Source organism: Sapajus apella, unplaced genomic scaffold (genome assembly GCF_009761245.1).
Source record: "Sapajus apella isolate SASKATOON/1434 unplaced genomic scaffold, GSC_monkey_1.0 scaffold19, whole genome shotgun sequence".
NCBI lineage: Eukaryota > Metazoa > Chordata > Mammalia > Primates > Cebidae > Sapajus > Sapajus apella.
This window is the reverse complement of record NW_022436959.1, coordinates 14,177,035-14,198,797: the sequence shown is the minus strand read 5'-3', so window position 1 is coordinate 14,198,797 and position 21,763 is coordinate 14,177,035. Positions and strand designations below refer to the sequence as shown.

General features: G+C 36.5%; 1 protein-coding gene across 6 annotated transcripts in view; it reads right to left on the bottom strand.

Annotated features, from left to right (window-relative positions):
• Nucleotides 1-21,763, bottom strand: part of FAM126A (family with sequence similarity 126 member A) — a 134,446-nt gene that overhangs the window by 45,557 nt on the left and 67,126 nt on the right. For 5 of the 6 annotated variants that reach the window (XM_032287006.1, XM_032287005.1, XM_032287009.1 and 2 more), the window contains one exon: nt 5,116-5,194. In XM_032287006.1, coding sequence (XP_032142897.1) covers nt 5,116-5,166 — 51 coding nt within the window. In that variant the 5' untranslated portion in view covers nt 5,167-5,194. Of the gene's footprint in view, nt 1-5,115; nt 5,195-6,030; nt 8,036-21,763 lie in introns of those variants that run through there. The other variant, XM_032287008.1, reaches the window with a different exon arrangement.

Genomic DNA, 21,763 nt, shown 5'->3' with positions numbered 1-21,763 from the left:
AAAAAAAAAAAAAAAAAAAAAGAAAAGTAATAATGGAAAATTATGTTGGTATATTATTCTTGGCAAAATTTGAGGCCAGGCGCAGTGGCTCATGTTTGTAATCCCAGCACTTCGGGAGGCCAAGGCAGGTGGATCACGAGGTCAAGAGGGTGAGATCAGCTTGGCCAACATGGTGAAACCCTGTCTCTACCAAAACATACAAAAGTTAGCTATGCATGGTGGCACATGCCTGCAGTCCCAGCTGCTCAGGAGGCTGAGGCAGGAGAATTGGTTGAACCTGGGAGGCAGAGGTTGCAGTGAGCTGAGATTGTGCCACTGCACTCCAGCCTGGGCGACAGAGCAAGGCTCTGTCTCAAAAAAAAAAAAAAAAAAAAAAATTGAAGACAGATGCCTCATACTAAAGCATCATTTGACAGACGGTTTTTCAAAAATGTAAGAAGGTGATACATGGGTTGAGTAGAAGAGAATTAACGAAGATGGACAGATGGGTGAAGAACTAGTAAATAAAATAATCCTAAACTATTCATGAAATCTTAAGATAATGAAATCCTGGACTAATCATTTAGTTCATGTAGAAAAAAAATAGGCCAGGTGCAGTTTCTCATGCCTGTAATGCCAGCACTTTGGGAGGCCAAGACAGGCAGATCCCTTGAGGCCAGGTGTTTGAGACCAGCCTCGCTAACATGGAGAGACCCCATCTCTACTAAAAATACAAAAATTAGCTGGGTGTGGTGTGCACACCTGTAATCCCAGCCACTCAGAAGGCTGAGGTATGAGAATCACTAGAACCTGGGAGGTAGAGGTTGCAGCGAGCCAAGATTGTGCCACAGCATTCTAGCCTGGGTGACAGAGGGAGACCCTGTCTCAAATTTAAAAAAAAGAAAATACTGAGAGTCCATAACTAGAACAGATGCTGAACAACTTTACCAAATTTTCAGTTTCAAAATTTCTTTTTTTTTTGTTATTTCAATGATTATGCCATGAATTTCAAAAATTTTAAATAAAATATTTGCACAAAGCAAATTGTGTCATCTCTACACATTTGAGAGATGTTGAATGAGGTTAGGAGTTCAGATTGTGACCATGGAACAGTGTAGAGCCAAAAACCATCTTCATAAACCACTTAGAGTACTTCAACTTTTCTGACGAAAATATGAGACCCAGGATAGTTATGCCCAACATCATAAAACCACCTAGGAGGAGAATTAGAATTAAATCAAAGGATTTCTGACTTTCAGCTCACTTAATCAATCATGATGACTTAGCCTTATTAGCATCATGGTTAGTAAAACAAACCAAGCAGAAGCTTTTCTAGAAATATGTATGTAACTAAAACCTCCTTTCTGAAATATTTGAACAAAAATATGTACTTTAAGATCAGAGATTTCAAAAGATACGTTACTCTAATTTTAAAAGTACTTAGTAGACATGTTCCCAAGCACTTTTCTATATTCCATTACCTCTGATATGCTGCTGATTTTGCCTGATAAACTTCTCTTTGTCAAACATAGAGCTGAATTCAACACACATTAACCCAATTTAGAATAGCACTCAAAATAATTCTCAGGAATGCCTACCAAATTAACCAAGGAATAGGAGATACCCTTTCTTGATTGGCTATAACACAGATTTGAAGATAATTTAAAACATTTGAATATCAAACTGACTCAAAAGTGGGTAAATTTAATCTTGGGGTTGGGTAGGAAAAACTACTTAAACTACATTTTATTTCCTGCAGGCCAAGATTTCACTCCCTCCTCCTAAAGGAAAAGTTTCCTATGCTTGCATTAAATTTATTTAAAATGCTAATAAAATACTACTACCCATATAATGTTATATTGATAAAATATTTCTTAATACTTTCTATTTATTCATTCTCTGCTTTCTTGTAGCAGAAGATGGTATTTGGAAAAGAAGATCTGGGTGCTTAGGGTTCTCATTGCTACTGGGGTGCCATTGTTTCTAGGTCCTCCCAGTGAACAAAGCTATGAGATACATGTATCCATATATATACAGACACACACACACACACATATATACATATACATACTTGGAACCCATGAGTTCATAATAATTCCAATACAACACCTTAGAGTTCTTTCTTGCCTTTCCCTATTCCATGATTGTAATTCCTTTTTTCAGACAGACAGAAATCTAACTCCCATTATCCTCAAAATTTTACTTATTTGTTCAGTTAACTTATTTGCTCAATGTAACCAATCTACCAATGTAACTACTCTGGCTACTCTTCGACATGCCATCTCTGCAACCCTTTACACCAACCACCTGCTTCCTCAGACTCTACTGCCAATAACCGCTGCTCTGGCCCTCCTCATTACTGCACTTCCTAGGTGTCCATATATGCAAACCAGGAGGGGAAACGAGTAAGTGAACAGATGGGAAGGGAAGGAAATCAGTCATGGTTTTTCATTATTTACCTTAACAGCTGATCTTACCCCTACAACCAACCTTTTAGCATTCCCTCTTTCCACAACTCCCATCTTAAAGAATGGATAACTGGCTATATTTGCTTTTGCATATTTTAGTACATCATTAAACATAAGAATGCCCTAGAAGAAATAGCACTCAATTGTTAAAATTGTCAATTTCCATCAATCTGCCAAAAAAAGCCATGATAACAGACTATTTCAAACACAAAGATAATATACGCAGAAAAAAACGACACAGGGCCAGGTGTGGTGGCTCATGCCTGTAATCCCAGAACTTTGGGAGGCTGAGGTGAGTGGATCACCTGAGGTTTGGAGTTCGAGACCAGCCTGACCAATATGGTGAAACCCTGCCTCTTTAAAAAGAGAAAAAGAGCCGGGCGCGGTGGCTCAAGCCTGTAATCCCAGTACTTTGGGAGGCCGAGGCGGGTGGATCACGAGGTCAAGAGATCGAGACCATCCTGGTCAACATGGTAAAACCCCGTCTCTACTAAAAATACAAAAAAATTAGCTGGGCATGGTGGTGCGTGCCTGTAATCCCAGCTACTCAGGAGGCTGAGGCAGGAGAATTGCCTGAACCCAGGAGGCGGAGGTTGCGGTGAGCCGAGATCGAGCCATTGCACTCCAGCCTGGGTAACAAGAGCGAAACTCCGTCTCAAAAAAAAAATAAATAAAAAAAATAAAAATAAAAAATAAAAAAAATAAAAAGAGAAAAAGAGAAAAAAATTGTTAAAATACACATATAAGATTTAATCAAAGGTTTTTTTGTTTTATTTTTCTTTTAGAGACAAAAGTCTCGCTCTGTCACCAGACTGGACAGCAGTGGTGCCATCATAGCTCACTGCATCTTTGAATTCCTGGGCTAAGTGATCCTCCCATCTTCACCTCTCAAAGTGCTGGGATTAGAGGTATGAGCTACCACATCTGACCGCAAACTACAAACTACTAAAAAATGTAGAAAGCACTTCTGTAACATTCTACGTCACTTCATGATGACTTAGGGAATTCACAGAAGGATGCTCAATTCATGACTATAAAAGCTGAGAAAGTAAAAGTCTGCCCAGCTATTTATCAGGATTAGATAAAAGAGACAGATAAAGCCAGCTGTAAAATTAACAGGAAACAGTGCTTTTCCTAAATATACACTGCAACTGAAAAATGTCATAACAATCTTCTTTTAGTGACTATTAAATTCTTACTCACTAAGAGGCCTTGTTGTCTAAAATCACAGATGATAAAAAACTTTGTTGTTGAATACATATCAGTAAGAACAAAACATTCCACTCCTGCCTAGAGCATCTAAGTCACTTTGACATAGAGAAGCAGCCTTGAGCCGGGCGCGGTGGCGCGTGCCTGTAGTCCCAGCTACTCGGGAAGCTGAGGTGGGAGGATTGCTTGAGCCCAGGAGTTCTGGGCTGCAGTGCGCTATGCCGATCGGGTGTCCGCACTAAGTTCGGCATCAATATGGTGACCTCCTGGGAGCGGGGGACCACCAGGTTGCCTAAGGAAGGGTGAACCGGCCCAGGTCGCAAATGGAGCAGGTCAAAACTCCTGTGCTGATCAGTAGTGGGATCGCGCCTGTGAATACCCACTGCACTCCAGCCTGGGCAACATAGCGAGACCTCGCCTCTTAAAAAAAAAGAGAAGCAGCCTTGATTTTCAACCCATGTGCAGACATATAAACACGGAGTTTCTAAACACAACATTTCAAATCTATGTTAACTTTGTAGTTTTCAAGACAACAAGATCTCTACTTTGAAGGCCAGACCAAATGTTCACCCCATTATATACAGCTCTGCTTTTTTGTTTTGTTTTGTTTTGAGCCTACCAGGATAACATTTCATTTAAATTTCACCTAAACTCTACCTTTCCTCCAAATTACTATAAGTATATTTTTTCTTTAGTTTGGTGAGATGGTCCCATGGTATCTGTTGGGCAAACTCTCTCACTTGCAAAAAGCCAATAACCCTGACTTTGTCAGACTGTAACTTTATCCCTAAAGGTCTTGGGCTGATCGGGCTGGACAAAATCAAAGTGACAGCTGCAGCCTAAAAACTCTTTATTCTTGTGGTTCATAATCACACAAGTGCATGTAATTATGTGTCACATAAGGACAGAGAAAAGTAATTAGCTTGATTTAAGAAACAGTGTCTTAGCTATTCTAGAGAAAGGTTCATGAGATAAGAAAATATAAATTTTATTTTCTTCATTAACTAATCAAAGGTTATACACCCCTTATACAGCTACTGGGTTAGTCAACTAGAGAAAGATCCACTGCTATAAAGTAGAGCAAATATCTTCCCATCTTCTCCTCATTGTTGGTCACGCCCAGTTCCACTGCCCTTCAAATTGGAAGAAACATTTTGACAATGATGGTTGTTGAAGAGTGACATCAACATTCAGAGATTTTAACTACTTTGTGGTATTTCCATGAAAGAAAGAAAATAAACAAACAAACAAACTCTTTGAACTACTTGGGAGAAAAAAAGAATCAATTTCCCAGAAAAGATTACTATGTTAATAACTCTCTATTGAGATTTGATAGAAAATATTTCTTCCCACAGATATTTAGCCTTTCAGTCATATAAAATGCAAAAATCACTGGAATTTAAACCCCAGATAAAACTTCTTTGGAATATAATTACTACAGTACAACAGTAAATGTTACCTTAAATTCTGACAACCATTCCTCCACAACTCCTTTCTCTGAAGTAAACATCTTTCCACATCTGTTCTAAACCTTCAACCTGAAAATTAACATAGAAAAATGTTAACGGTTTCAATACATTTTATTTAGTCAGATTACTATGAACAGAGATAATCCCATAGAGTTGTTACTTTATATTTATGAAATGAGTTTCAAACATAAATTACTAAATTCATTTCAAAACCAATGTGCACAAACAAGCCTTAAAATGCAAGAATTTTGACAAAAGTATAAATATCATAACACGACTAAATTGGCTCTGCAATTTTCATTTAGTTTTCGGGAATGCCAGCTGCAAAACATAATGGACATTTTCCCCTAGTTTCAATAAAATCATTTCAAAAAGAACATTTATCTTTAAAATAAGTCAGAAAATATTTCAAAAATGTGAAAATATAAGAAGACATGCATCCAAAATTGACTTTATAGAAAGCATTAAAGTAATTTAATTTGCTTACATTTCAGTTCTTTACAGCAGTAACTAGGCAAGCCATTTGGTTTCTTGAAAGTGTAATATTCATTTTTTAAAAAGTAAAAGGGACAATATTCAAAATGACCATATTTGACAATAGTTATTCAGAAGATTGGGATTTACTTAAGTACAAATTTAAAGAAACAAGTTAGAGGAAATGCAGAATTGTTTTATCTCAAGCAAAATGTTTGCCAAAATACAATGTATTTTTCTTTACCCATGCATTTGTATGGGAGTAGACTTGGAAACTATTTCCTGACAGTAAACTTGAGCTCTATCTGAATTTCCTAACTTCCAAATTCAGTCACAAATCCTTCATTAGGCTTCTTAATTTTCATCAGCATTATAATGCAGTAGAAACTGAGGTAGAGTAGCCAGAAATGAATTCTGATTCTATTACTTACTTGCAGTATAACCTTGGGCAAGATATTTGCCTTACTTTTTTTTTAATCTGTGAAATAGGAATAATGATAGTACCTATTTGCAAGGAGTTATTGTAATACATTTTAAAATGTAAATAAAAGCAGTTATTTCAGTTCCTGGCAACAAAGTATTATTACTATGCAATATTATTATTATTACTAATTTTTATAAACTCTGCTCAGCTGTCTATCAAAGTATCCAGATATACCTTAATGAACAACACAGGTTCTTATCAAAGATACATTCTAAAGTTCCTGCTGTCTAATTCTTATTTTAAAAATGGTTAAAATTTTTTTGTCATTTATTCATTCATTCACTCATAAAAGATTACTTGAGTAATATGCATTTTATTTTTAAAATAAAAAATAGCCCATTTTCTCCTTGGATCAAGTCAGACTAACAGAAAACCACATATATGGAATGACAGAACTGTCTGGATAAACTGGGCTTTGAAATCATGTTACCAAAGCACTGCTAGATCACATTTATCTTCCTTAAAAGCCAACAGAGTAGAAAATTCACATCTTAAGTTTTCAGTCCCAGGAAAACTTCTCCTTTGTAGTAACTTGTTTGTTTTTATATTATGGATACTGTGAGTTTCATAACTGATTCTCTTTGTCTTACACTTATTTTCTGTCTGCCTGTATCTACTTCATTTTATCCTGCTATGCATATTTGTGAAGCAAAGCCAATATAAATGCACAAACATTTTCTTTTGTATAAATTTCACTGTTTATCTAATATATCAGAACCACACTACATCAAGTTACACAGAACTAAGGAGGTAAAATTTCTACAAAACTTCAAAGTAACTCTCCAGTTAAAATTAAGGTTAATTTTTTAAAAATTAAAAAAAGCAAGAGGAATATACCAAGGACCAAGAACAGTTAAGGACAATTTGAAGAACAACAGAGCTGTGGGACCTGGACTTCCGATAGCAAAGGTTTCTATAAAACTTACCAAAAACTATAGTAATTAAGCCAGTGGTGGCACTGTCAGAAGGACAGAAAACAGCCAATAGAACAGAGTAGAGTGGCCAGAAACACCCACACATACATGGTCACCTGATTTATGACAAAAATGGCACTGCAATTCAGTGAGGAAAGAATGATCTTTATAATAAATGTGACTAGGTTATCTGTATAGCTACATGGAGAGGACAAAAAGAACCGTGACACCCCAGGTCATACTGTATGCAAAAAACAGTTTCAGTTGGATCACAGATCTAATTGTGAACAGTAAACCATAAAGCTTTTAGAAGAAAATGCAAGATAGTACTTTCATAATCTTGGCTTAGGCAAAGGTTTCTTAAACAAGAGGCACAAATGCACTAATTACAAGGAGGGAAAAAGGATAAACTGGACTTCTGGAAAGTAAGAATTTTTACTCACTAAAGGATACCGCTAGGAGAATGAAAAGGCAAAGCCACAGAGTGGCAGATGATATCTGCAATTCATATGTATGACAAAAGTCTCATATCCAGAATATATAAAGAACTCTTATAAATTATTAAGAAAAAGGTAGACAATCTTGTAGGAAAAACAAGACCATCACTTACTCATATGGAAATGGCACATGAAACACGCTCAACTGTGTTAGTCATCAGGGACACATCAGTTAAAACCCACAGTGAATCCAAAGCAATGATGTCTTGACAAAAAAAAAAACAAAAAAAAAAACACCATAACACACACACACACATACATATGTGTGGCTAAAATACAAGACAGATCACATCAAGTGTTGAAAAAGATATGGAGCAATTAACACTCAGACACAGCTAATGTGAATGCAAACTGGTACAATATCTTGGAAAATTCTTCAGCAAGGTCCTCTAAACTTGAGGATACACACATATACTCGATGAGCCCAGAAATTCTACCTATGTTTATACTCAATAGACTGAGGACATATGCCTCCCAGGTTCAAGCCATTCTCCTGCCTCAGCCTCCCCAGTAGCTGGGATAACAGGCATGTGCCACCACGCCCAGATAATTTTTTTGTATTTTTAGTAGAGTCGGGGTTTCTCAGTGTTGGTCAGCCTGGTCTCGAACTCCCGACCTCAGGTGATCTGCCCGCCTTGGCCTCCCAAAATGCTGGGATTACAGGTATCAGTCACTGCACCTGGCCAATAAAACCTTTCTAAGTCAAATATCTTATTCTTCAATTCCCACATTATGTTATTAATCTTAATAACCAATTACCAAAGTTTATCTTTTAGTGTTGTCATCAGAGACATATAACATTATAATTATCTTTTTTTTTTTTTTTTTTTTTTTTTTTGAGACGGAGTTTCGCTCTTGTTGCCCAGGCTGGAGTGCAATGGCGCGATCTCGGCTCACCGCAACCTCCGCCTCCTGGGTTCAGGCAATTCTCCTGCCTCAGCCTCCTGAGTAGCTGGGATTACAGGCACGCGCCACCATGCCCAGCTAATTTTTTGTATTTTTAGTAGAGACGGGGTTTCACCATGTTGACCAGGATGGTCTCGATCTGTTGACCTTGTGATCCACCCGCCTCGGCCTCCCAAAGTGCTGGGATTACAGGCGTGAGCCACCGCACCCGGCCACATTATAATTATCTTATAAGAATATTTTTAAAGTACTTGTAACTTTCACTGTAAAACTCTAAAAATGTCCTTATTCCTACTATTATTTTACATCATCCCCTTCATCATTAAGTCCTAACTGTAAACTACTATACAACTTTTTACAACCATTTGCTTTATCTATCATTATGAAAATCTAGTTTCTATAAATTTATAGAGCAACCAAATTTCTATAAATGGATTGTGACACATCACGAAATTTTTAACTTCTCTCCTATGCAATGACGCCATTGCTGTAGTTAAATTAAGCAGTACCAGCAGATTATCAAGAATTCTTAGGTGAATTTCAGGAAAATAGAGCAAAGAGAAATGTTCAGATTATGTTACAGAATAAAATTAATTTGATTTTAGGATTTTGCTGGTTAGAAACTGACCAATCAACTGTGAAGGAGGAGGGTATCTGTGCTGCCACTTAAAAAGAAGTGTTGCTGATGCCACACTGCCTACCTGGGTCATCAAGTGAATAAGGCTGCCTCTCAATGCACCAGAAGTAATATAATGCATAGGGCCAAAAAGAGATGTTTGGGAAGTCTTTCCAAAGACTAAAATCACAAAACAAGTGTCTGGTTATCAAGAACAGAACATAGGTTTTTACTCAATAAAATAGTTTTTGCCTAAAGCGTCTTTTGCCTACCGCAAGGACAAATAAGATCATGTAGGGATATCAATGTGCTATGGCAAACAGCCCAGTGTGTTTCTGTTGGAAAAGCTAGAAGAATTAGAAGGTAAGAAGTTCTTTCATCTCATTTCCCATCTTCTTATTCTTCTCAGATCTTCCAGGACTTCAGAAGAATATTTGTCCAGAGAAAGGATATCTGATTTAGACTCTAATAAGAGAAGTTAGGAAGAACTATTTTTTAACAACCGTGTTGACCAAAAGAACACAGCAAACACAATGCTGTGAAACATGAGGCCAGCCGTTACTGCTCTTGGATTTCTAAAGGATTCTTTGCAAAATTCTCCCTTTTTTTTGAGCTAGCATTCAAATAGCCTAAGATCATGTACAATTTATTGACAAATTAGATTTCTTTTAGATAAGAGCAGACAGAATGGTGAGATCTCTGGGGACCATGGCACTAAGATGAGCACTTCTTACTGACATTAATATAACACATGAGTCAGTGGTTCAACATTTTTTAAAAATTTTTTTCAAATAAAAATTATGTAACATAATTTTAAAGTTTTTAAATTGTATTAGTAATTACACACAAATTTCAGTCCAGATATTTTAAGCATAAGTAACATATAGCAAGAGCCAATAAATATTTATTGAATAGAAGAATAAATTTCACTCTTTATAATGCCTGTCAAATTTACCATCTGCTCTCCATCTCCACAGCAACACCCTGAGTCTGGGCCTTTATTTCCTCTGCATGTGCTGATCACACAGACTTCTGGTTCCTGGTTTCTTCCTTTTTCCAGTGCACCATGCATGTTGCTGCCATATAATATTGCCAAAACTACTTTCCTCCTAAACATGCCATTACATCAGAGCTAACAAATCTTCCACATCAAACTTTCTCTGTAATATGGTCATAATTTACCTATCCAAATCTTACTTAACACTATTCTCCAAAATACTCCATGACACTCCAGCCTCCACATCTTTGCTTATGCTTCTCCTCTCTATTCCATCTTCCTTTTGCTTCTCAGCTTTTACATCCTACCTAGGAAAAACTTGGGGCTGTTGTCATTCTTGACTTAGAAAACCTCTTATTAGAATTTTATAAGAAATCTTAAAAGGCCGGGCACGGTGGCTCAAGCCTGTAATCCCAGCACTTTGGGAGGCCGAGGCGGGTGGATCACCAGGTCAAGAGATCGAGACCATCCTGGTCAACATGGTGAAACCCCGTCTCTACTAAAAATACAAAAAATTAGCTGGGCATGGTGGTGCGTGCCTGTAATCCCAGCTACTCAGGAGGCTGAGGCAGGAGAATTGCCTGAACCCAGGAGGCGGAGGTTGCGGTGAGCCGAGATCGCGCCATTGCACTCCAGCCTGGGTAACATGAGCGAAACTCCGTCTCTCAAAAAAAAAAAAAAAAAAAAAAAGAAATCTTAAAAGTCCATTAATATGTAATATCTTTCCTTAAAGATAAAATATCACAAATTATTTTACATTTAATATTGGGTAAAAATCTACAAGAGTGGCTATTGCTGAAATAAAATTTTCCAAATTATTTGTACAACCTTTTACAAAATATAATTATAGTACATACTAACTGATTCAAGCACTACTTCAGTGACTCAAACTTCAGTAAGCCCTGATAACTAAGATGCAAATTATAAAGTTTATGTTAAAAGATTTTAAGAGATCAGTGTAAAAATTTTGAACTATAATAATTACCTCAATTGCATTCATTGACATGATTATCGCACAACTGCATATTAAATAGCATAGTGATTAGAAATGCTTTCTACATATTCTCTAAAACAGGATGTCAAGCTGACAAACTGTTCATATAATTTATCCAGACAGAAGGCTGGGCAGGGTCAGAGTAAGAACAAAGAAATAGGAGTAGCCAAAACAAACACAGAATGGGAGGTCATAATAAGAGGTAACTCATTCAGTATTTTTATACATGCAAAAAGTCAATATTACTATATGTTCAAATTGCAACAGTAATAATTCAGCAAGCCCTTGAGTGCCTACTGAGTATAATGCAAAGTGTTTCTATTAGTTTGCAATATTAGCAAACAAATAATAAAATATGATCTGTGTCTTTGAGGCAATTGCAATCCAGATGGCAAAGGAAAGGCAGGAAATAGATGAGAGGAAAATAAATCAAGGTAGCACCTTACATTTTCTAGAGGAATAATTGCAAGGGCAATCATGAGAAAATTATCAGAAATACAAAAAATCAACATGAAGAGTTTAAAACAGGGTTCTGCTCACTATGCAACTATAAAAGATTATAAAAATTCCACCAAGAAAGAAAATATAACACACAAAAAAAGCTATGAACACCTAGGCAGAAAACTGATCTTCAATCCCTGCTAATATTTTTCTTTACTGGAGAATTTTTTAAATTGCTGTGCTTAAATAAAAGAAATAATCATCCTTCTCACTGCTGCTATCTCAGTCTCTTCAAAAGAAAACACTGTTAATTTTACATTATTTCAAACTAAATCAGCAGTTCTGAAAACTCTCTACTCTTAAAAAGTATTAAGCAGTATATTTAAACCAAAACAAAATATATCTTCTCAACCAAGAAAAATATATCAACCAAACAATATATTTATAAAGATAGGTAGGTTACCTATCTATATTTATATAAATATCTGCTCAACCGAAACAAAATATATCTGCTCTATCAAAACATGTACATATATGTATGTATATGTATATATACATATATACATACATGTATACATAGTCCATTTATATTTTGATTTTAACATAAAAATAAAATCACACTCTATTTTTTTATTTTTCACCTAATATATCATGGACCTTTTTAAAAAATATGTGGTACACTGTTACTATTATATTTATGACCTTCAACAAATGATCTCTCCTGTTATTTACACCTTGGTGTAGTCCTCTTCCCGCATCAATGCTGGGCTTGGCAAAGTGACATGCTTTTGCCAGTGGACTTTAACAAGCATAGTGCAAGAAAAGGCTTAAAAGCTTCCACCTAGGACCTGTCCTCTTGAATACTCCCTCTTAGAAGGTGACCACCATGCTATAAGAGCTGAGGGACAGACATCTGCATGAGAAGCCACAAGAAGACAGACCCCAGAGGACAGGAGCAAAAAAGCCTTTCCTCGTGAGAATTTAACTACTTGACAAAGTTAAAGAAGTTTTTTTTTTTTTTTTCTTTTTCTAAATCAAATGACTTTCAAAAGTACTTTTCTGAAGGGACTTTTCAGAACCTTTAATATGCTAAATTTGTATTATTAATCTCTAAGAAAGTTATTTAGAATGAAATATTTTTCTAAATGTATTTGACCATAGGATTTTTTGCTGTCCAAACACAACTGGCATCATTGGGAATAAGGTCTGGAAAACACTCAGTGTGACCAAATATGTCATACATAGCAATGGTAGATGTCCATGCATAATGTTGTGATCATGACTATCATTCCTTAAGCACTTATGCTTCTAGCACTGTGCTAAGTGATTTATGGGAATTTTAATTTAATTCTCTTAGCCATCCTAGCTGGTAAATTAGCATAATCTCTATTTCACAAAAAAGAAAGCTAACACTTAAAGAATAACTTGCCCAAGATCACATACTACCAATGTGGTTAAGTTAGGGTTAGAACCCATGCAGCCGAACTCCAGAGGCCCCATTCTAATCACCATGCTAGCAGTAATCCCTACCATGGCACCTAAAACAGTTCAAAGCCTTTCTCTTGTCTCATAAATAATTTACTCTTGTTTACTCTTTTCTTACCTCCAATATTTTCATTCTACATTGAAAAGTAGGATATTTTCATTTTAAAATAAATTGATAGGGAAAAGTAAATTATTAAGGTGATTGTGTTTGGTGGCCAGGTTGAGAACTATGGGGTCGTAAAAGACCAGTAGGGTACTGAAGAGAAAGTCTTCAATTTAGGTAGACCCAGCTCTGCCACTTGTTAGCATGTGATTTTGAGGAAATTCTTGGTTCCAGTATTTTTCTCAACTTGAATGAAGGAAAAGAGATGAGAAAAATCTATCAACTGGTATTTATTACAGTGTCCACATACTGGTAAAACAAGTGGTCCAAAAGCATAGGGGTGTGACTGAATTTGAAATGCCAAAATTAGACCAAAATTCTTATTTGCCCCTAAGTCAGAGGTTTTCTGTTTGGTTTTGGTTTGCTTTGCTTTACGGCAAACATTTTTTTTTAACTTCCGGGGCTGGGACCTTTGTTCAGTCCTCTAATTTAGTTTACTTTACTTTCAGAACTCAGGGAAAATGGCCTCCAAATGACAACAGAGCAAGAGTTTTGCTTTTGTTTATGTTTGAAATTTTCTCTTCAGCAAAGTATCTCGAAGCACTATAAAAACTGACTGAACACAGCACTATTTGATATATAACTCAATTTAAAATGACAAGAAGAAATATTGATGAGACTTGTAGATATATATACATATATATATAGTTTGTGGCTATAGCATGTAATGAAAAAATGGTGAAAACTGCTATGGCAACTCAGTATGACTAGTTGATGATGAAAGGGTACAGCAACTACTACAGCAAGGGGCATGTAAAAGACAGATTGTTTTGCCCCTGTGAACTATAACACAAGTAAAATAATGTGACTAAGATTATACATAAGCAATTAGCTCAAATTAACATCATATTAAAAAGTATTTTATTTAGTCTTCCTCTTCCATTTTCTATCATGAAAAAGCAACCAGATCTATTGGGAGAGGCTCTTGAACACCTAAGAACACAAATACCCTGTAAACACTTTCTCTGTGCCAAGCTAAACAAATTCAATTAAATTAAGGAATTAGCCAGTTGCTTGCCATTGGCTGTACTGGGAAACGTGAAGGAGGAGGCAAACAGTTATTACTTACTTCATTAAGCTATCCAAATTTTTCTTTTCCATGTTTTACCTAGGGGAAGTATATAAATTTTTGAGGTTTTGACATTGGCCTTGGCAAACCATTTTTTCTTGGGAATAAGCAAAGTAAGGGTATTTGAGATTTTACTGTAAATGGCTATAAAAGCCATTTACATACGTTTGCTAGGGCAGACGTAACAAAGTACCACAGACTGGGTGGCTTAAACAACAGAAATTTATTTTCTCACAGTTCTCTAGGCTAGGAGTCTACAATCAAGATTCCGGAGGATTGGTCCCTTCTCAGAGCTGTGAGAGAACAGTTTGAGGCCTTTTTCCCTGGCTTATAGGTGGTGGTCTTCTCCCTATGTCTTCACATTGTCCTCCCTCTGTATGGTCTATCCAAATTTCCTGTACTGAATTAGGACCCATTCTAATGACATCATTTTAACTTAATTACCTCTCTAGAGACCCTATTTCCAAGTGATGCTATATTCTGAGGTACTGGGATTAGATCTTCAACTTAGGAATTTTGGATGGGACATAATGTAGCCCATGACACCACTAAAGCTGCAGTAAGCTAGGGTCCAGCAACCAATCTGGCTATTTTTTTCTCATATTAAGGTTATTAAATACCAACCATTAATTCATAAACTATTAAATGTCTACTATATCCTATATACTAGATTTACAAAAATGAATATGACATAGCTGACTTAGGGGATTCACAGTCTATTAGGAGAGACAAACAAACCTAAAACAGCAGAAATGAGTGTGCCTTAAGCCCTTTTGAAACATCAAGGTAAATCAGAATATAAGCAATAAAATAAAATAATAAAAATAAACCCAGAGGCTGGTTTTTCGAAAAGACAACAAAATAGACCACTAGCCAGATTAATAAAAAAGAAAAGAGAGAATAACCAAATTGATGCAATAAAAAACAATAAAGGGGATATCACCACAGATTCCACAGAAATTCAAACCATCATCAGAGACTATTACAAACAACTCTATGCACATAAACTACTAAACCTGGAAGAAATGGATAAATTCCTGGACACTTGTCTCCTCCCAAGCCTAAACCAGGAAGAAGTTGAAACCCTGAATAGACCAATAACAAGGTCTAAAGTTGAATCAGCAATTAAGAGCCTACCACCCAAAAAAAGCCCAGGTCCAGATGGGTTCACAGCCGAATTCTACCAGACATACAAACAGGAGCTGGTACCATCCCTTCTGAAACTATTCCAAATAATCCAAAAAGAGGGAATCCTTCCCAAATCATTTTATGAGACAAACATCATCCTGTTACCAAAACCCGGCAGAGACTCAACAAGAAAAGAAAACTTCAGGCCAATATCCATGATGAACATAGATGCAAAAATCTTCAATAAAATACTGGCAAGCCGATTGCAACAGCACATCAAAAAGCTTACCCACCATGATCAAGTAGGCTTCATCCTGGGGATGCAAGGCTGGTTCAACATACGCAAATCTATAAACGTAATTCACCACATAAACAGAACCAAAGACAAAAACCACATGATTATCTCAATTAATGCAGAGAAGGCCTTTGACAAAATTCAACAGCCCTTTATGCTAAAAACCCTCAATAAACTAGGTATTGACTGAATGTATCTCAAAATAATAAAAGCTATTTACGACGAACCAACAGCCAATACTGAATTGGCAAAAACTGGAAGCATTCCCTTTGAAATGTGGCACTAGACAAGGATGCCCTCTCTCACCACTCCTATTCAATATAGTACTGGAAGTTCTAGCCAGAGCAATCAGGCAAGAAAAAGAAATAAAGGGTATTCAAATAGGAAAGGAGGAAGTCAAATTGTCTCTATTTGCAGACGACATGATTGTATATCTGGAAGACCCCATCGTCTCAGCCCAAAATCTCCTGAAACTGATAAGCAACTTCAGCAAAGTCTCAGGATACAAAATCCATGTGCAAAAATCACAAGCATTCCTATACACCAATAACATACTTAAAGACAGCCAAATCAAGAATGAACTCCCATTCACAATTGCTACAAAGAGAATAAAATACCTAGGAATACAACTAAGAAGGAACGTAAAGGACCTCTTCAAGGAGAACTACAAGCCACTGCTCAACGAAATAAGGGAGGACACACACAGATGGAGAAACATTCCATGCTCATGGTTAGGAAGAATCAATATCATGAAAATGGCCATACTGCCCAAAGTAATTTACAGATTCAATGCTATCCCCATCAAGCTACCAATGACCTTCTTCAAAGAACTGGAAAAAAACACCTTAAACTTCATATGGAACCAAAAGAGAGCCCACATAGCCAACTCAATTCTAAGCAAAAAGAACAAAGTGGGAGGCATCACACTACCGGACTTCAAACTATACTACAAGGCTACAGTAATCAAAACAGCATGGTAATGGTACCAAAACAGAGATATAGACCAATGGAACAGAACAGAGGCCTTGGAGGCAACACAACATATCTATAACCAGCCAATCTTTGACAAACCTGACAAAAACAAGTAATGGGGAAAGGATTCCCTGTTTAATAAATGGTGTTGGGAAAACTGGCTAGCCATGTTCAGAAAGCAGAAACTGGATTCCTTCCTGACACCTTACACTAAAATTAACTCCAGATGGATTAAAGACTTAAACTTAAGACCTAATACCATAAAAACCCTAGAAGAAAATCTAGGCAAAACCATTCAGGACATAGGTGTAGGCAAGGACTTCATGACCAAAACACCAAAAGCATTGGCAACAAAAGCCAAAATAGACAAATGAGACCTAATCAAACTCCACAGCTTCTGCACGGCAAAAGAAACAGTCATTAGAGTGAATCGGCAACCAACAGAATGGGAAAAAATTTTGCAGTCTACCCATCTGACAAAGGGCTGTTTCCAGAATTTACAAAGAACTAAAACAGATTTACAAGAAAAAAACAAACAACCCCATTCAAAAGTGGGCAAAGGATATGAAGAGACACTTTACAAAAGAAGACATACATGAGGCCAACAAACATACGAAAAAACGCTCATCATCACTGATCGTTAGAGAAATGCAAATCAAAACTACATTGAGATACCATCTCACGCCAGTTAGAATGGCGATCATTAAAAAATATAGAGACAACAGATGCTGAAGAGGATGTGGAGAAATAGGAACACTTTTACACTGTTGGTGGGAGTGTAAATTAGTTCAACCATTGTGGAAGACAGTGTGGCGATTCCTCAAGGACCTAGAAATAGAAATTCCATTTGACCCAGCAATCCCATTACTGCGTATATATCCAAAGGATTATAAATTATTCTACTATAAGGACACGCGCACACGAATGTTCATTGCAGCACTGCTTACAATAGCAAAGACCTGGAACCAATCCAAATGCCTATCGATGATAGACTGGACAGGGAAAATGTGGCACATATACATCATGGAATATTATGCAGCCATCAAAAACGATGAGTTCATTTCCTTTGTAGGGACATGGATGAACCTGGAAACCATCATTCTCAGCAAACTGACACAAGAGCAGAAAATCAAACACCGCATGTTCTCACTCACAAGCAGGTGTTGAACAATGAGAACACATGGACACAGGGAGGGGAGCACTACACACTGGGGTCTGTTGGGAAGAGGTGGGGGTGGGACAGTGGGGGGTGGGGAGTTGGGTAGAGATAGCATGGGGAGAAATGCCAGATATAGGTGAAGGGGAGGAAGGCAGCAAATCACACTGCCATGTGTGTACCTATGCAACAATCTTGCATGTTCTTCACATGTACTCCAAAACCTAAAATGCAATAAAAAAAATAATAATAATAATAAATGCTTGGAGAAAAAAATGTGGAGGAACTTAAAAGAAAGCCCAATGTAAACATTATCTTTCATTCATTCTGCTATCAATAACCCCTCTTTCCTCTTTCCCAAATGTAATAACATATGGAAATATACTTTCCAAAGCACAGTTCTACTTTGATTCCTTAAAGTTTTTTGCATTTTAAGTGCTTTCCTTTTTGCAATGTTGGGGACAAAGGAAGACAGGAATGTTAAGAGAACCAAATTCCAATTACCTTGGGAATTAATGTCTTAGAGGGAGTCACTGCCCTTTAATCAGTTGTAAAGAGACTTTCAACTGTTAATCAAGTCTGCTAATAGAGGCTCACATGTTCAATAGAAAATAGTAGGGCCAAGAGGGAAGTGCAATGAGAAAATGTAAGTAAACACAGTTAATGGTGGTAATGCATGCTAATAGGGCCATAATAATGAAAGCAACAGATCTTGACTGTACAAAATTCTATTTGATTCTCTCCAATCAGAAACTCAGTGGATGCTATGAATATAGTTCTTTTTCTTGGTTTAAAAACATTATAGTAACCAAAGAGAAATAAATAGTTCAGTATGACCACACTGATTCATATTAACTGGGCTAAGAGTCAACTTGTTTTAGCAGAGGCTGAATTATAAAATTACTTTTAAAATAAAGTTTGCAATAATACAGTCTTATACTAGTATAGCAGAATGTAACCCAGACGTTGTTTTGTAGCTGAATATGAGGCTAAAATTAGCACAGCAAAAATTTCTATCTTGGTTCCTCCCAAAGTACTTGAAAGTCCTGTAAGAATGTTTAATCCCTAAAGTATTTTAAGCATTTCTTTTTCAATTATACATTGTTTCTGAAGAAAGGGTTTATTACAGAAAAACCAAACATCTGCTCAGACCCCTTCACCAATAACTAATTCCTGATTGATGAAATCTAAATTCAATAAATCACACTATATTACAATAAACCTTTTGGAGCTTTATAATCTGGTGACATGAAGAGTATCTGCTCTAATTACCATCTTGTGACTAGCTCAATATGATTTCCATGAAGAGGCTGGCCTTTCTGAGTTGCTATCTAAAATTGTATGACATATTTGAAGTTCTCATAGTGAAAATAACAAATTTTAGTCTTATTTTCTTTACATGCTTTTTCTTGGCCTGTCCTTTCTTTCCTCTCAACCCATCATTATCATGGCTAAAAAGAACATCTCATCTCCAAATAACAGCAATTGTTAAAAATTAGATATTATAAGTATAGTAGGGGAGCTTACTAGGAGGATTTCCTTTATAAAAATATATTAAATAAAAATATAATCAACACAAATTACGCAAACAGAATTAGGATTTCTCTTCTACTGCCTTTTTTTGTTTGTTTGTTTTTGAGACAGAGTCTCACTCTGTCACCCAGGCTGGAGTACAGTGGCACCATCTCAGCTCACTGCAACCTCCGCCTCCCAGGTTCAAGAGATTCTCCTGACTCAACCTCCAGAGTAGCTGGGATTGCAGTTGTATGCCATCATGCCCAGCTAATTTTTTGTATTTTTAGCAGAGATGGGGTTTCACCATGTTAGCCAGGATGGTGTCGATCTCCTGACCTCATGATCCACCCACCTCAGCTTCCCAAAGTGCTGTGATTACAGATGTGAGCCACTGCGCCTGGCCTCTTCTACCACTTTCTACAAGCAGAGGAATAGCACCTATATTCCTCTTACAACCCCCAGTGTTTTAATACAGCTCAATAAATAAAGGAAACAATGTGGCATAATGAAAAGAAGGCTGACATGGGAGTCCAAAAAACCCATGCCACTTTTCAACAAGTAACTTAAACTTTCTAAGTCTCCATTTCCTCAACTGTGAAAGATAGATAATAACATCTATCTTTTAGGGATGTTTTAAGGATTAAAAATAATGCAAATAAAGCATCGGCAAACAAAAGGTACTGAATAAATGATACCTCTAATTATCACTAACAAAATATCACTTGGACAATTGAGAATGTATTTCACAATCTTACAGTTCTGAAAATAGGGGGCACAGGAGTGAGGCTTCATCAGATTCTAATGCCCTAGTTACTCCACCCTTATTTACTCTTCACTGATTAACTTTGTGATTTAGTAGCCTAATCTACTACCACCACTTCCAATTGCTCACCATCAATTTATTCCTTAACCCCTTTTACAGTATAAATTTGGGTCTCATCATCTACTCTCCATGACCTTATAAATGACAATTCTATCAGCTCTTTCTCTATGGCCATTCTTTTTCTGTAACCTGAAGCAAGTGTCTTCCTTTCTGAAACTCTACTTCTTGACCTCACTGACTTGAATATTCTGGTTCTATCACCCATGTAACCATTCTTCCAATTTTCTACATATCTCCAACAATCTATTCGAATTACACATTTTTAACTTTCCTTCTTCCCCCATCCACTTATTATTATTTTTTTTTAATGGAGTTTCGCTCTTGTCGCCCAGGCTGGAAAGTACAGTGGTGTGATTTCAGCTTACTGAAACCTCCACCTCCCAGGCTCGAGTGATTCTCCTGCCTCAGCCTCCTGAGTAGCTGGGATTACAGGTATGTGGCACCATGCCCAGCTAATTTTTTTTTAATATATATTTTTAGTGGAGATGGGGTTTCGCCATGTTGGTGAGGAAGGTCTTGAACTCCTGACCTCAGGTGATCTGCCTGCCTCAGCCTCCCAAAAGTGCTGGGATTACAGGCGTGAGCCACAGCCCCATACCCCATTTCTATAATATTTTCATCTTCCTCTCCATTTCCCTATCAGGACTCACTTGAAGTTTCATTATTTTCCAAAATAGTCTCTCCCTCTTCTTAACTACTAATGTGTGCACTGCTATGGGGGCTATTCGTCACCTTGTCCACTACTGTGACATCTACTGATTATCAAATCAACAGGAACCTTGAAATTTAGAACAAAAGACCATATATATGTCTGACAGGTTTAAGAGGTTCAGACTGTACCCACAGAAAGGGCATGGGGAGTGCAGTCTGGGTGTGTTGATTATAACCAAAACCCTAACTAAATTAATTAAATATTAATTTACATTTAAATGGGGGGAAGAGAAGAGTTCAAAAAGATAAGTATAGAGTTTACAATTGCTTTCCCAATTTAAGCACTTTTAAGGTTTACATTACTCTCCTAAATTTCCAAGCCTATACATCACTCAACATAAGAGTAAATATAAATATTCCAGTAACTAAAACCTAATTTTTATGGTACAGTTTAATAATGCATATACAATGTTTTCATTAAGTGAAGTACAAATGACTGAATAAATTCTGTGTGTTTATATGAGAAAGAAACTAACGTTTGTCAACTAATCAAAAGACTGTAAGAAAAAAATTAAAAAACAAAAAAAAGTTGTTTCCTATGATCCATGTTAGAGGAAGTAAAAAGAAGAAAAAAAAAATCTTTGTTCAAAAAAACACACACCAAACAAATATTATTTAACATTACTACTAAAAAGCTACCCTGATACAAGGCTCACAACAAAAGTAATTGAAACTAAAATGGAAAAGTACTGTATTTCCAAAATTCTTTGATCTCTTATATGTGATACACTTCACATAACATTCTTTACAAGGTACAAACAGGATTCAGGAATGCAAATTGATCTTGAACACTCAACAAATTAAAATGTGAATTATATTAAGTGCCTTATAAGAAAAACAATTTTAAGTTACCTGACCCTATTCCACCTCACTCCAAGATCACAGTATTTATTAAAATAGCAAAAGATACGACACATCAACACAGAACAGACCAGTGA